The 17,276-nt window shown below is 34.3% G+C and overlaps 2 protein-coding genes across 3 annotated transcripts; one reads left to right on the top strand and one right to left on the bottom strand.

The window, feature by feature from the left end:
- Positions 1-967: 967 nt before the first annotated feature.
- LOC132635020 (probable LRR receptor-like serine/threonine-protein kinase At1g12460) lies at positions 968-4,745 on the top strand. Its single transcript, XM_060351224.1, has 2 exons — positions 968-2,792; positions 2,880-4,745. The coding sequence occupies exons 1-2, from the start codon at positions 1,627-1,629 to the stop codon at positions 4,360-4,362; spliced, it is 2,649 nt and encodes an 882-aa protein (XP_060207207.1). The 5' UTR covers positions 968-1,626; the 3' UTR covers positions 4,363-4,745.
- Positions 4,746-4,847: 102 nt separating this feature from the next.
- LOC132635021 (probable aminotransferase ACS10) lies at positions 4,848-9,819 on the bottom strand. Of its 2 annotated transcripts, none has more exons than XM_060351226.1 (4): positions 9,124-9,819; positions 7,949-8,074; positions 6,241-6,401; positions 4,848-6,145 (listed from the first exon to the last, which is right to left on the bottom strand). In XM_060351226.1, the coding sequence occupies exons 1-4, from the start codon at positions 9,586-9,588 to the stop codon at positions 5,299-5,301; spliced, it is 1,599 nt and encodes a 532-aa protein (XP_060207209.1). In that variant the 5' UTR covers positions 9,589-9,819; the 3' UTR covers positions 4,848-5,298. The 2 variants fall into 2 exon arrangements, with proteins under 2 accessions (XP_060207209.1, XP_060207208.1); XM_060351225.1 differs by having other exon boundaries at positions 4,848-6,154; positions 9,124-9,814.
- Between the last annotated feature and the right edge of the window lie 7,457 nt (positions 9,820-17,276).

The raw sequence follows: 17,276 nt of genomic DNA, 5'->3' as shown, positions 1-17,276 counted from the left end.
AAGTACCAGATGAAATGATTGAGATGCACTAATCTGACTCGAATATCATTGTTATAGAAAAAAATGGAAGTGATAAAAGTAACACAAAATTATGACTAAAAAGGAATGAAATTATTGGTGAACAGATTGCATTAATCTTGACTAACCACAATAACTGCAAAACCCCACCCCTGCAAAAAGAGTTAAAGAAGAAAAAAGCTTTTGTAAGACTCATTCAATTCACCTTCTCAAAAAAGACTCATTCAATTCAACCTACATTTCTTTCTTTCATTTCATTTCATTGATCTTTAGGTACCTGTCTATAAGGAAAGAGTGTCTGGTGAGTAGTGATGGTAACGGTGCCTTGGTTGGTGAATGGAATAAATGCTTCTCTGTTCTTGAATAACAGACCCTACCATATGAATATATGATGCAATACTCCACTGTAGTGATAGTGAAGTCTCACAAAACCAGACAGATTACCAATTGGCTTCTCCTTTTGTTTGTTATCACTAAAAAAAGAAACAATTAAGTATATACTAATTAAATTCCTATTCTATATAATGCATCAAAATTATGATGAAAGAAGATGGGAGGGAGGAGACAGAGTAGAGTGCGACTAAATTGTTCGGAGTATCCAAAAATGTTATTGTACTTATATTGTATCCTTTAAAAACGTACTACATTTTTTACGGATCCGACACGTACTTGTTAGCATTTTTAAAGGGTACTGAATCATAAAGTCAGTTGATTCATGTGATCTTGTATACATCTTAAGACACGGTTCGTTCGACCTTATTACACGTATAAATTTTACTTTTGGAGTATTCCACACGCATCCATCGACATTGTTGAAGGATGAGCACAAGTGAATCAAAGATTTAGCGTCAATCAATTCGTGTGATCTTGTATACCTATACATCTTAAGATACGATTTGTGTGACCTTATTATATGTTTATATCTTTTTTTATGTTCATAAATAGTTAAAGTACAAAATAATAAGTTCAGTTAAACCCGCAAAACACCCCTATATCTTGGTTCATGAGTGTTGTTATTAAAAGGAGGAAGATGATCATGTGGAGACAACCGTCAAAATACGTACAGACTTTTGTTTTAAGAATTAAACAGTTGGTCTATTAAACTAGTAGACCAACAACCTTTTCCAGCAAAGCCAGGCATTTTCTCCTTGCATTCCACTAGTTTAGTATTACCCTTTTCTACTACTCTATTGTGCATGTCATTGCCAGCCAGACCAATATCACCTCCAAATTTTCAATTTTTTTAAGCCCACTTTCTTGAAATCTTCATCTTTCTTGAAATTCTGCAAAAATTATAGAATTTAGGGTTAGTAACTCCAACACCAACCCAGATATACAAAATACCCAAAGTTCCAAACTTTATTGTTTCCTTCAAGAAAAGAGTACCAAATCACATAATTTTAAGTTATACCCATAAATGCACTTTAATTTCTTTCTTGTTTTAAGCAGATACTAAGCATTTAAAAATGCTACTGTTTAGTCAAGATCGAAATCTTGTTTTTTTATTAATTGGACCCCATTTGAGAAAAGGCAAAAGGGTGTTTGGAGAAATAGAAATCAAGAACTTCCAAGATTGGATCCAGCAATGATAATGCTGGAGTGGAAAACATGAGAGAATTAGGTACATTTGTTCATTGTCTTGTTCTTGTTTGGTCTTTTTGTTTGTTTGAGTTGGAATTGGTCTCTCCCATTACTGAAAAAGAGATCCTTCTTCAATTCAAGGGTAACATTTCTAATGACCCTTATAATAGTTTAGGTTCTTGGGATTCTAATGGAACCCCTTGCATAGACTTTAGTGGTGTTTTCTGTAATTCTGATGGTAATGTGGTGAAAATTGTGTTATGGAATACTAGTCTTGAGGGGGTTTTATCACCTGCCTTGGCTGAACTTAAGTCTTTGAGAATCCTTACTTTGTTTGGGAACCAATTTAGAGGTGAAATTCCTGCAGAGTATGGTGGAATTGATTCATTATGGAAGATTAACTTTAGCTCCAATGCCCTTTCTGGTTCAATTCCTGAGTTTGTTGGTGGTTTACCAAACATAAGGTTCCTTGATTTGTCAAGAAATATGTATAGTGGTGAGATTCCTGTGGCTTTGTTTATGAATTGTGAAAAAACAAGGTTCATTTCCTTGTCACATAATAATCTTTCAGGTCCAATTCCAGCATCAATTGGTAATTGCCAGAATCTTGAAGGGATAGACTTGTCTTTTAATGGTCTTAGTGGAAGTTTACCTTCTCAAATTTGTGATATTCCAGGGTTAGTTTACTTGTCTGTGAGGAACAATGCATTATCAGGACTTGTTCAAGAGCAAGTTTCTCAATGTCAAAGGTTGAAGCTTTTGGATCTTGGTGGCAATAAGTTCTCCGGTTTGGCTCCTTTCGGGGTTCTTGAGTTGGTGAATCTTACATACTTCAGTGTTTCGAGTAACGGTTTTGAGGGGGAGATTTTTTACTCCGGGACTTGTAGTCAAAGACTGGAAGTGTTGGATGTTGCAAGGAATAATTTTTTTGGTGAAATTCCCTTGAGCATCACGAAATGCAGTGCGTTGAAGTACTTGGACATGGCGTATAACAGGATTAATGGAAGTATCCCTACTGAGCTTGCGGATTTGAAAAGCCTTTCTGTTATTCGATTGGGTAATAATTCGCTAGGCGGGACAATCCCACCCGAGCTTGGTAGTATTGAATGGCTTGCAGTTTTGGACCTGCATAATCTCACCCTATCTGGTGAAATCCCATATGAGATTAGCAACTGCAAGCTTCTTCTGCAACTGTGAGTATATTACCATCTTAGTCTAATTTGTTCTATTATTTAATCGTTGCTTTGAACTGGAATTGAACAGTATAATATCTGCTGCAGGGATCTATCTGGGAATCTTTTAGAAGGAGAAATAAAACAAAACCTATACAATTTGTCAAACCTTGTATATCTTGACTTACATCATAACCAACTGAATGGAAGTATTCCATCAATCATTGGAAATTTGTCTAAATTGCATTTTTTGGATTTATCACAGAATCTGTTGTCTGGGCCAATCCCTGTTGCTCTTGGAGATTTGCATAATTTAACTCACTTTAATGTATCTTATAACCTTCTATCTGGTGCTATACCCTCAGTTGAGAGCATCAAGAAGTTCGGACCCTCGGCGTTTTTTCATAATAGTGGTCTTTGTGGTGATCCTTTAGAAGTTTCATGCTCTGCCAGGGGCACTACTCCTGCAAAAGGGAAACCGAAATTGAGTGCCTCAGCTATTGTTGCTATTGTCGCTGCTGCACTAATCCTTACAGGCGTTTGTTTGATAACCATCATCAATATGAAGGCCCGGCGAAGAAGGAGGAGAGAAATTGAATCATTTGTTGTAGAGAGCACGCCACTGGCTTCGACAGATTCAAACGTCATTATAGGAAAGTTGGTTCTTTTCAGCAAGACTTTGCCTTCGAAATACGAGGACTGGGAGGCAGGCACAAAAGCCTTGCTAGACAAGGAATCTTTGATTGGTGGGGGAACGATTGGATCAGTTTACAGAACTTCCTTTGAAGGTGGTGTATCGATTGCAGTAAAGAAACTCGAGACATTGGGGCGAATCAGAAATCAAGATGAATTCGAGCATGAAATCGGTCGGTTAGGATCCCTTCAGCACCCCAACCTTGTTGCTTTACAAGGGTACTACTGGTCCTCTAGCATGCAGTTAATATTATCCGAGTTTGTTCCGAACGGAAACCTGTATGATAATTTACATGGACTTAGTTTTCCTGGAACCAGCACCGGTGCTGGTAACCCGGAGCTGACTTGGCCAAGAAGGTTTCAGATAGCTGTAGGAACAGCTCGAGCGCTCACGTATCTTCACCATGATTGCAAACCTCCTGTCGTTCATCTTAATATCAAGTCCACTAATATACTCCTGGACACAAACTATGAAGCCAAATTGACTGATTATGGCCTGAGTAGGTTCCTTCCCCTGCTGGATAACTATGGACTAACCAAGTTTCACAATGCAGTTGGTTACGTTGCGCCAGAGCTAGCGCAAAGTAACCGACTAAGTGATAAATGTGATGTTTATAGTTTCGGGGTAATTCTGTTGGAGTTGGTCACTGGGAGGAAACCGGTGGAGAGCCCAGCAGCAAATGAAGTGTTGGTCTTGTGTGAATATGTCAGAGGGCTGATAGAAAGGGGTGCTGCTTCAGACTGTTTCGATAGGAGTTTGAGAGGCTTTGCGGAAAATGAGCTGATTCAGGTAATGAAGTTAGGCTTGATTTGTACTTCTGAAATACCTTCAAGGAGACCTAGCATGGCTGAGGTAGTGCAGGTTCTTGAGTCCATCAGGAATGGCTTGGGATCATAGTAAAGATTATAGAATGAGAAAAAAGTAGTCTTAGCTGGGATTGGATTTCGGGTTATATTTAAGGCAGGGCCTGCTGTGCTGAACTCGCTTCTCATGAGATTTGGTGAGGGAATAGGAAAGGATCTCAAAAAAGAGAGACGCACAGATCAATTAATAGTATCGGTCGTATTCTTGAATTTGGAATGAGAGTGATTAGGGGGTGGCAGCTTTTGGTACAAAGAGAAGATTCTTTTGTATTTGATTTGTGATTCTTTTAATCAATTGGTACCACATTGTAAGTTTACAATAAAGCCATTCTTTTCCTGTAAGATGCTGAGGCATTTTGATGTCTCATGTGCAGCTTCACAACTGCTTTTTATATAAGCATACAATATTGCAGTCCATTTACTGTTACCATTATTAAGTGAATAACAAGTTACCAATATTGCAGTCCATTTACCAGAAAATAATTGGATGAGAGATAACTTGTTTCTTTGAACTATTGATGAAAGAAGCATATATCATATCTTTGTCCTCTTTGACAAGCATATATCAACAACCTTTAAAGGGATGAAGAAACCAATTCATTTCTCGAATAACATTATCTAATCCTACCACAAGAATGAATGTGAACAAATAATGAGTCCATACATCTACCTGTAACTATACAACAATGTGAGGAATAAAAAGAAAATATTAAGACCTTACTTATTGACTATGCACAAAGAATTTGGAAATGAATTTCATTTGAAACCATCTCTACATGCTAATATGCTTATCCTTGCATCAACGTCGAATGCTAATTCACCTATCTTCAATCTCTAGAACCCAGAAGCAGGTCAAATTCCACAAACCGGAAGGATCGATTAAAATCACATAACATGTGACCTTAAAATCCCTGCAGAATTTTGGACCTTTGGTGGTTTGACTACTGTAAGGGATCGTGTCATTAGCAACTTAACTCAGAGACTTCCGTGTCTCCAAAACTTTCTGAATACGTCGCATAACTGTGGAAATATCCTTCTCACTTAAGGTCGTAAAACATAACCTGAACCACCCCGGTTCAACGCAATGGCAGGAAGAACCAGGAGTTGCATTGATCTTAGCAACATTTAGTAGATTATCCCAAAGCTCAATCTCTCCCTTCTCATTATACGACCGAATTAACCTGCTCATGTCAGCCCAACAGTAGAAGCCCCCGCTACTTTTAGTGCACTCAATTCCCAGCTGCTTCAATCCACTGACAAATAGAGAATACATCCTTCTTAGCCTCTCTCTATTCCTCTTGATAAATTGCTGTACAAATTTTGCATCTGATAGCATCTGGATGAGTAAATGCTGTGTTGGCACTGAAATGGATGAGAATCTTGTCAATTTTTTCACAACAGCTAGAACATTTTCATTGCAAGTATAAATGGCCCCCACCCTGAAACCGGGAAGCGAGAGGTCCTTAGAGAGACCATACACGATGTGTACCCTGTTCCGGTCAAAATCTTCAGAATCAATTATCTCTGCTATGCTGACAAACTCTTCACCTCCGTAACTCGACCCTGCCAAGATTTCATTGGATATTACATGGATGTTCTTCTCCGTTGCAAAGTCTAAGAGGTTATAAAGTGTCTCCCTAGAGAACATATTGCCCACAGGATTCGAGGGGTTAGAAATGATAACCCCTCGTACTTTAAGACCACGTTTCTTTGCTTGGTTAAAAGCTCGGTCAAGAGCATCGATGCTCAAGCTAAAGTTGTCTGCACTGCGGCATGGAACAGGTATAATCTCCACTCCAGTTCTCCATTTGACATCCCTATCAAGACTGCAGACGTGTTGAGATCATTTTATACACCAAGTAAAATAACCAAAAGATTGAATTATTTTTTCGGAAAAGAGAATAAAACTCACTCGGGATAATAAGGCGAGGGAACGAGAAAAGCATTTCCAGGATCAGCTAGGCAGAAGCTCAGTATCTCAAGCGCAGGAGTTGCACCACCGGTAAGTACCATTTGCGAAGGGCTGAAGGACACTGAATTATCCACAGCTTGAGACATAAATCCTGCCACAGCCTGCATACAGGTGAAATTAACAGGTAAGAAAACACATAAAGCAACTCAAAGAGATACAATAAGTAATGTAGAATCACACAAAATATTTGTCGTGTTTTTTAATTGATCTTCATAATGGCTCAAGGATAATTCCATATATTGCTGTTATACAATTCAAACACACAATTTAGAAAGGTAAATCCATCAGATCATCTCCCACCCATAGGATACCTGATGACAAAGGTAGCCACTCATATTTCAAAGAAGCCAAAATTGTCTTCCCTCTTCAACAGGTACTGCAAAACTAGCAATAGATCCTTTGACAGGTTACACAATGATGAATATCAAGGTGAATACTTATCAAGGAAATAATAGTGCTACCTCTCAGAACAACTGAGCCCAATATTCACTATTAAAGACTTTTTTTTTTTTTTGGGAAAATGGTAATTTCACTATTAAAGATTTTTGAGCTTGCTTATAAGGAAAATCATGCATAATAAAGCAGGTCAAGCTATTCTCTTTTGTACTGAAACACAGAAATCAGATTTTTTATCATATCACACTGTAAGCGGACCCATTGTTGTGGTCGGGACAAACATCACCACAGACAATCATCAAATGTTGAATCAACATAAATAACGGAGCTAGATTGACCATAATTATGAGTTTCCAACTCAAGTTTTACCAAAATGCAATGCTCGAGTAGGAGCAGAAATTTCCCAACAACATACAAAAGAATTTCTTCCGTGCCTCTGAATATGGTTTGGACGCTTTGGCTGATCAAATGCATTTTCAGGTTTTAAAATTTTCCTATCATTTCTCTTCTTTTATTATATTTTCATCCTCCTTTATAAGACAATCACGGGCTCTGAAAGCTAAAGAATATCAAAACATTCAGAGCCATGCTCATTTTTCCAAAGTGAAACTTAGCATCGATGGTGTAGAGCTTTGTCAAACTTTTCAGAAGTTAATTAGCACTTTAAAAAGAAAGAAGTTTATTTTGTTGCTTTTCCTTATGTTTGTTGTACTTCCTTATGTTTGTTGTACATTATAAACTTGGGAAGCTCAAGACAGGCATACAATTCAATTCCCTTGAATAAAATAGGTAATTTTGGTATTGTCAAATGCTGTTAGGGCAGTCTATACAGCTCTGTACCAATCCGGCAGCCAGGGGTTCACGTTTCAAGTCAAACCAGCTATAAAGCACACTGAATTAGTGGATGGGTTATAACTGATACGGAGTAACTGTTATACAAGCATATTTGGATATAATATGAGCCCATCCTTGGTTACAATTATAAACTATTACTGCCGAAATTGGTATCTCATTGATTTAATCCTATAAAGTCTTAACTCAAATTAACAACTTAAATTTTTACGAACTTTTTCTAGTAAATTTTTTGTTCAATTTCCTTCTCTAGCTTTGTATAAACTACAACAATATGATTAATACTTTATTAGTCCAAGAAGAACAATCCATAATCAAAACAGAGGCCATCCAATACATGTCAACAGTAGATCAACAAACAAGTCACTAGTAGTGTACAAGAAAAAATTAAAAAGCTTACCACTTTTAACTCCAACAACCCGTCAAACGGCTGATAAGTAGCTATTCCACTTATACTCAAATCCTCAGCCATCATCCATCTTGACACATTTTCTGCTAGCCATTCTTGAACTAAATCCAATGACAACTATAAACATACAAACAAAGACAAAACTCAAATGGGTCATAAAAAGTACAAACAAGAAAGAAATAAAAAAACGAAAAAATAAAATTCCCCAACAATATACATACTACATTTGGCATGGAGGAGATGCTTTCGATAAAAAATGATTCCAGAAATTGGAGAAAAATGTCAAATTTTCCATTTTGTCACAGTTCAAAATATGCAAACACTCAAATGATTTCACTAAGCAAATCATTTTCCGTCATATCAAAAACAAAAAAATTATGGGATAATTACCTTTTTGGACCACTCAATAAAAATAACGGAAAAGGCTCAAATATGTCATCGAACTATCGGAAATGACTCATTTATGTCATTCGTCAATAGTTTGGCTCATTTATGTCATCGAACTATCATAAATGGCTCATCCATGCCATTTTTCATCAACGTAGATTTTACAATACCAGATATGACACTTGACCTCCAATTAGAGGTCCATGTCGTTTAATTAAACCAGCACAGATTTGTGGGTCGGGCTTTAGTTTAATTTAGGATTTAATTTGTGTTGGTTTAATTAAACGACGTGAACCTCTAATTGGTGACCAAGTGTCATATCTGGTATTGTAAAACCGATTTTATTGAAAAATGACATGGATGAGCCATTCCTGATAGTTCAATGGCATAAATGAGCCAAACTATTGACGAGTGGTATAAATGAGCCATTTCCGATAGTTTGATGGCATATTTGAGCCTTTTACCTAAAAATAATACTCCCTCCTCCCCTATTTATGTAACACTCTTTCATTTTTAGTTGGTCCAAAAAGAATGACACATTTCTATATTTAGTAACAAGTTAACTTTAAACCTCTCATTTTAGCCTTACTGAGATTGATTTATAGCCCCACAAATATCTATAACTTATTTTGAATCACAATTTTCAAAGTCTTAATTTCACTCTTAAACTTTGTGCCACATAAATTGGGACGGATATTAACTATAAATATACATGACATATACATAATTAGTGTATCCAAAAAATGAAGGGGAAAAAAAAAAAAACCTAAAATAATTACCTTGTTTTCATCTAACCCTAGTTGAATAACACCATCAGGATTACTGAACTCATCATAAGGATCTTGAGAAGCTTTATTTAATCCAACAAAACAAGGGCTACTATCAATTTGTTTAGAAATAACAGAATTAGCTCTAACAGACACTTGAGATTGTCCACTGGTTCCTTTAGGTGACAACAAAATACGTGAATGAACTCTCTGTAAACCCGACCCGGAAGACACATCGGGCAAATGGGTCGACCCGGAAGACCCAGATTCGGCGTTATTATTATTGGAGGAAGGGCGGCGATTACGATTACGTTTAAGGTAGAGTTGCCAGAAGTAGAAAAGAGCACAGGGGATAACAGAACCTAAGAAAAGACCACCTCGGCCCTGTACTACACCTTGTAAGGGTACTATTACCCTCATCGCCGACGTGGCACCGCCACTTGAAATGGTTGTTGTTTTGGTTGGTGAGTTTGTCATAACTGTGACATGGTATTGTGGGGAGGATGACGTCACCTTGTCGGGATGGTGACGTCAGTGAATTGAGTGTGGTTTTTATTTGGACGGACAGTACGAAGGGAAAGGTGAGTGATGCAGAAGAGATTTGGAGAGAAAATGGTGGCAAGGAGTTTGCTTGTATTTTATCTTTGCCTAATGTTTTTTTTTAATTTCATGTAAAATAGATTTTTTTTGAAATATTATATCAAGAGGAATTTTCAAGAAGATTCTAATTTTCGCGGTTTGTCTTGCTTGTTTGGTGGAGCGGGGTTACTGTAGAGATTGAATTAAGTACCCGTTTGGCCACTGATAGACTTTCACTTTTTCCCAGAATATTACTATTTCGGAAAACTGCTAGACATAGCATTGTTTACAACTTCCGGAATTCGAAAAATAATTAAAAGTTATTTTCACAATTTTAACTCTAAATTACTTGCAGAAATTCAAAAATAATTTCAATTTATATTCATATCCAAATAGAACTTCAAACGTTTCTCCAAATTTCACAATTTTTTATGTCTAGGTCACTAATAGATGTTGAGATTTGCCCCAAGGCTTAGCTCAGTCGGCAAAGGTTGTATTGTGACTTAAGCCATGTGTTTGAGTTTCACAAATCGAACTAACTTTAATAGAGTACTATTTAATTAGAGAAAGCTAGAAAGAGTGATTCATCATTCCACAATTTTAAAGTTATGATTGATCTTAAGAATTGGATCTAGAGTTCTTTATCTACTAATTTCAAAAGTTATGATTAGTCTCTAGACAAATTTCTAGATATAATTGTTAGAGATTTTTTTCTCCTTGTTTTCATACTGCCATTATTGATTTATTTCCTCAAGTCTCATAACCCGCTTGCCACTCGCTCCTTCGATCCTTTTTAAAATTTCGTTTAAGATTTTGACATATTCATAAGAGGAATTATTTAATAACATTAATCACAGGATAATTTAACCAAATTATCTTTTATTTCACATCAAATGAGTAATAAATTTTGAGAGCCTTTTTAGAAAATTATATAGAACATTAACTGAAATAAGAGTGAATGTTAAAGCTAAGAGTGAATGCTAAAGCTATCTTATTTTCTAGACGTTTATTTTGGGCAACTTTTTATAGATAAAACAATATTTTAAAAAATCAGATAAAGTAGTTCCTTAGAAGTACTTGATCAAGATGTCACAATGTTAATGTGGGCTATTAAAAGTTTAAATCTCTTGAGGAAGCAGGCCAAAAAGTGAGCCATCATTTCTTTAATGTGTGATGACAGCATAGTACTAATCTACAAGTAGAGTATGATAGTTGTTTAATGGGTTGAGATCCCAAAGTAAAGAATGTGACCATCATTTGGTCATGATCAAGAAGTGTAATTTCATAGCTAAACACTACTACTGCTCAAAGACAAAAGAATCCAGCTTATTTTTGTCATCTTCCAATCTCCATTACCAACCACAAAGCTAACAATCAAAGAAAAACCAATAATCCAACCAAAGACCAGTCTTGTTATCATTATCCGCCTCAAAGAGCCCTTTCTTGTACGCAAGGCGCAACTAAAGTGTAGGAAGCGAACTTCGCAAAATTCAGTAATTTTGATTACAAATTAATATTTGTCTTAAGAAATTAATTTAATATGTATAAATCATTCATTTAGAACCCTATAACTCAAAAATGACTAGAATTTCAAACTTATAAACTTCAAATTTTGGCTCCGCTCTGCTTGTAGGCGTTTGGATATAAATTTGGTTGAGATTCGAAAAAAAAGTTATTTAATTTGAAGTTTAAAAGTGGTATTTGAAAGTTGACGCTGTAGTTCGACATGTGTTTCATTTTAAAGTTAGAATTTTGCGAATAGAACAAAAGTTCACTTGAAAAACTGATTTTAACGTGTACTAATCTTCAAAAACTAGCCAAACAATCATTTCAATGCATAATCAGGCAATATTTTGAAATTTGTATTTGAGAAAAAAGGAAAAAAGATCATGTCCAAACGGACCTCTTAGTTTTTCTAGCTCAAGTGTCCACTCATACAGAAGCGATGCAGTATTTAAACTCATTTAACCTTCAGATTTTTTGCATTAAATATATTGAGCATTTAAAATTATGAATTTAAAAATTAATATTTATTTTAAATAAAATTACATGTATATATTTGTGTTATGTTTTAATGGCTTGATTTGACCATAAGATAAGAGGAATATCCAAGTCCTAAGAATCAGTAATGACAACGTACATTTGAGCCACAAACACTAATGGCGGCTATGCTTTGGATCTGGGGCCTTTTGTGATCTAAGCAAAGCCTCTCTGATTTGTAACGTGGGGTACCATGTTCATTTCTATATCCTTCACTTTTAAAATAAAAAATAAAAGAAAAAACCTTTTCTTTTACTTAATGAACAGGATTTTTCGTTACTTTGTCATAAATTTAAGTTATAACAATCTAATTTTTATTTACTAATAGAAAAAAATTCAGCTGAAAAGTTTGAAATTTGAATCACATTAGGATTATTCGATTTTATTGAATATCTATATTTGTGATGGAAAACGAAAAAAGTTTGTAAAAGTAGTTTTTCATTCTTTTCTTTTTATATTTGCAAGTAAATTTAATTTAACCTCCTTAACCTTTAAGAATTAGGGAAATAATATAATTTACTAGGCAACAGAAGTTGCAGAACTGTTAAACATGAGAAATTGTATATTATGCCTTACACGAAAATTATATAAGACTTCTTTTTGTTTCACAAATTAGTTTTTTTTTAATGATCATCACAAAGTGTCATAGAGTTTATATTACACTCTATGATGATATTACAGAGAAGGATGGTTAAGTAATGAATAAATATAAAAATCAAGAAAAAATTTGAATTATCAGCCTCAAAGTTCCTTTTACAAATGTATGAACTTGCGCTGGCCCTTCTATAGTAACATTTTCACAAATTGGTTGGACACTAATTTTATACTTTTAGATTCACAAACTTCGAGTCCAGCAATTTATGAAACAAAAAGAAGCTTTGCATAATAAGTATCAATTGTGTAAGATACAAAGTACTAATTTTTTTCATTAAACACGAGCAAAAGATCCTCATTCAAACATATACCAGTACATCAAATGATATTAGAAGTTGTACCAAAACTGTCACTTGTCTAAACTTTTATAGAATGTCCACACCCATTAAGGTCCAACTTCTTGTCATCATCCTTATTTTAAGATTTCTTATGCTCTGCGTTTGCCAGAGTTTTGTGTACGGCTAGATATTTATTGAATTTCTTCAAAAGAAAATATTTATCCAAAATAGCTTCGAATTTGTTTTAGATGGCTTTTATTATACGACGAACCAAGCACGAGATAATACGATACAATGTTATAAGATTTATATGAATTGGTCGTCTTTATATGCCTTTGATTTTCTTGTTTCTTGCCTATTTCCGTATTGTGTTATTTCCTATGATTCTTATTAACTTTATTAACTCACACATATACAACTGAGATTGTGAAATTTGTGTCAGAATTACAAATTTTTTCTTGCCAAATGACATATTGCTCGTGCAAATAAATTGAATACATTTTTTTGAACTTCAGACATGTATGTTTCACTTTAGACCTAATCAAGTTACTATCCAAATTGCCAATTCTCCAGTTCTCTCTATATCCAAGCGTGTGCGCACACACATATCACATGTGGACAAGATTTACAGAGACTTATAACTTTTATGATCAACATTTGATTAATAACTAGTGCCCTCCCTAAAGATGTTTTCTTTGCTTTCCCTATTAATATTTTTCCTTTTCCCTTTTCTTTTTAATCCAACTAACAAAACAAAGATTGATAGTTAAAACTTAGATGAAATATATCAAAATTTGTTTAGTATAAATATTTTACATAGCGCACTCTAGTTCAAATTTACTATGAAATTGAAGTTAGAAAAGTAATCTATTTTTGCCTTTGAACGTGAGTTTCACTTGCCTGTGAGTTTTGCGGCACAACACTAATGAGAGAAATGAGGAGGAGGAGGAAAGAAGCAACGATCATGCAAGCTTTTGTCTAAAGATTGTCAACACTAATTATTAATTAAATAAATTTAAAAAATTTATAGCTTAATAGCCTGATGAAACCTAGCTACAGGGTACAATTCCTACCACCATTTCGTTTTACATGACAAAAGAATTCGACAATTAGATGCAATATGGCATATGGGGATGACTTTGGGCCATATTTAAGTATGTTGTATTTGCATTTGGCCCAAGCATAAGATGGGACAGTTTTATTGAGGGTCATTTGCACTTTTGTGCCTATTTTGTGCTGGTTTTTAATTTTTGTGCCCATAATAAATAACAATTTGTGGGGCATAAGTTTATATTTTCGCATCATAATATCCTATAAATTATGCCCCGCGTCCTTAAGAAACTTATTCCCTACTAAGAATAAGTTCTATTTTGAAGGGAAAAATTAAAGACCAGCCCGTTTGAGGGCCAAACCGTGCAGTTTCTTCAATTATTGACCCTGTGAAGGTAAAAATGTCCTCAAATTATTCAGAAATAGTGTTGCCATTATCTGTTGATCTCTGAATCTTGATACAAACTATGATTGCTTACTAATTTTAAGAGATCTCTGTAATTTGGATTAAGTTTAATTTAGCTGTTTGTCTAAAACATATACTATTTTATAATCATGTACACCTAAAGCTAAACTTCAGAAAAATATTGTATAAGGTAATAAAGGATAAGGGATTGTTTAGTTCAAGGGATTAGATGGTCATCCCAGTAAATTTTGAGATTAAATCTACTTAGTGTTTAGTTGGAGCCTGGAGGTAGTTAAAACCAATTTTTTAAAAATTTTAAATCAAAATTATAGTTTTAACGTATCCCATATAAACGGTGTGATTGATTATTTAGGTCATAATCTCAAGGCCTGCTTAGTGTTTTATATTTTTTGGCCCTTCTAAAATGATTTATGTGAAACAGCCTAATGTGAGGATAGTTTAAGTGTGTAATGGATTGCTAGGATAGTTTAAGTGTGAAAATGACTTTTGGGATATGATTTAGGGGTCAATTTATATTTTTTGCCTTGTATTTTTTTTTTTTTTTTTTGGTTTTGACGATTATGGTTACAAAGCAACACTGGTAAAGAGGAAAAAGAAACAAAACAAAAAGACAAAGCAATAAGTTAAAATTAATCGAGTAACTCTATTAACTGGAGTACAAACGTAAAACCATGGGGTAACTTTCTCATTTGAAAAGAAGAGAATCCTATGAGACACCTTAATGAGAAAATAAATGCATTTCTCTATCACTATATACCCAAAAAATATGAACTGTTTCTTTTGAAATTGTACTTCCAATCGGAAGAAATAGTTATTTGGCCTTTTACAATTTTTTTTTTTTAATTTTATGATCCTTTTATAAGTGATCTTTATTTTTTTACACATAAGAGATCTGAAAAAGTCATTTTTTTTGTTTAAATTGTAATAGGCTAAGAAATCTTATTTCCTCATTCGAATTGAAAATTCTACCAACCGGTTATAAATGCCAACTTTGATTAGATTTACAATAAGTAGCATAGTGTACATTTTTCGTATTAATTGTCAAAGCCATTATTCTGAATTGTCATTTCACTTCCAAACAAGTACTACCTAGTAAATGCATTTACCTTTTAGAGCCAAGACATAAATGAGCAAGCCGAAAGGTAATGGACGTTTTCCCCAAATGGTGAAATTGCATTGACTATTGACAATTTGACATCAACAGAATTTATGCTTTACAAGAAATTTTAAATCTTCAATTTCTTATATGACCTTACAATTTGAAAGCATTCTATTAATATCATTATTTTAATTTATTGAATTGAATTGAATATTCATAACGTTTAAGGATTCAAATCATTTAATTTCAAAATCTTAATTTTATTGTAATTTTCTATAGCGATATAGCTTTTCTTACAATCGTGGAGGTCAAGATCGATATGTGTCTCCCCAAATATAAAATCAAGTATAGAGATACAATGAGCTCAATGTACCATCAACTAATCTATCTGGACTAACGTTCCAAGCTAAACTTAAATTCATTAAACAAGCGAGAAAGACTCTTCCTATCTTATTAGTCAAATGTACTAAATATAAAAAATAAACAACACTAGTTAGAAATACAAAGTGTTTCGAAAGACGTCGATTACCTTCTTAATAGTGTTGGCACGTTACTCAGCTCCTCAGCTCACTTCGGTTGCAAAAACTCTCTCCTTTGGTGCAATGACCCAACTACACAAAATGAGAGTTTCACTCATTATAGGACTTGACCAAGCATAGCACGGAGCTGATGATAACCATGCGACACTTGTATGAAAATCAGCATCATCCTATTAAGGACATATTTTCTTGTTTATATCTCACGGGTTGGTAAGATTTTGCACACGAATTAAACTCGTAAAGACCCCGTCAATTCCTTTGAGTTTGGAACTTCCTGTTGAAACCGCTATAGCTCAGAGCCTCAGACTTGAAGGATGTGTGAAATTGGACCAAACAAAGAACTCAAGAACACCCATTGGATGAGAATCCTACTATCTTCCCTTCCATTTTTAGTCTATTTACATTATTATCTACCATTTCATTTTAATAATTTCTCTAGTTTTGTCAGTGTCCTTTCACGTAATTACTGGATTTTGCATCCACAACAATGCTTCGTAAAAGTCAAATAGATATCCGAGATTTCATATTCAATTAAACTGTATATATATTATTTCTTCTCTTTCAATTTATGTGAACCTATTTTTTTAATTCGTATCAAAATGAATGACCTTTTTCCTAATTTGAAAATAAATTCACTTTATGAAATGATTTACAACCACACAAATATTCAAGACTTATTTTGAACAATAAGTTTCAAAAGTCTTCACTGTTTTTTAAATATCATGCCCAATCAAATGAGATCACATAAATTGAAACGGATGGAGCATAATAAAACAATAATACTTGCGATCCATCTCTTGAATACTAAAATACTTTTTATTTGAACTGAGAAGCTGGGCCCCACCTCAGTTGAAGACCTGACAAACGAACAAGCCGTTAGGGGCTAATATCGCAATTACTTTGAAACAGAGGGGTGTAAAGTAAACAACTGTCAAAATTCTCAGACTTGTTTGACAGTTTTGAGCCGCCCGAAACAGAGCTCAAACTCCAATGAGAATTGGCTTTTCTGCCCAAAGACAAACAAATTATCCTATTTGCTCCCCCAAATGACAATCCAATCCCTATCTCATTTTAAATTTCAAAAACTCACACCATCAGATCCATTTGTTCTGGATTTTCTGAGGCTCTCTCACCAAATGATAATTTGGAACTTTTTCTTGAAAATTACTTGTCACTGCTCTACATGATTTTAGAATGATTTAATAGATACTCTCAACTTTTGAAATTCAATGTCTTAGAGTTAATGCTATATCAGTTATAAATTGAAAGCAAGTACTATTTCATTATGATTTATGACCTAATGATTTGACTAAGAGCCCGTTTGGATTAGCTGAAAAAAACTAAAGTACTTTTAAGTGCTGAAAGTTATTTTATAAATAAACAGTTACGTGTTTGGATAAAAGTGCTTAAAGGGTTTTTAGAAGTAAGAGTAATATTGGAAGTAACAAAATATATAAGGGATAAAAGAGTAAAGTTATTGGTCAAACCAAAATGACTTT

The sequence above is a fragment of the Lycium barbarum genome, chromosome 4, assembly GCF_019175385.1.
Source record: "Lycium barbarum isolate Lr01 chromosome 4, ASM1917538v2, whole genome shotgun sequence".
Taxonomy (NCBI): Eukaryota; Viridiplantae; Streptophyta; class Magnoliopsida; order Solanales; family Solanaceae; genus Lycium; species Lycium barbarum.
The sequence above is the reverse complement of the archived record's forward strand: the minus strand, read 5'-3'. Positions and strand labels throughout refer to the sequence as shown.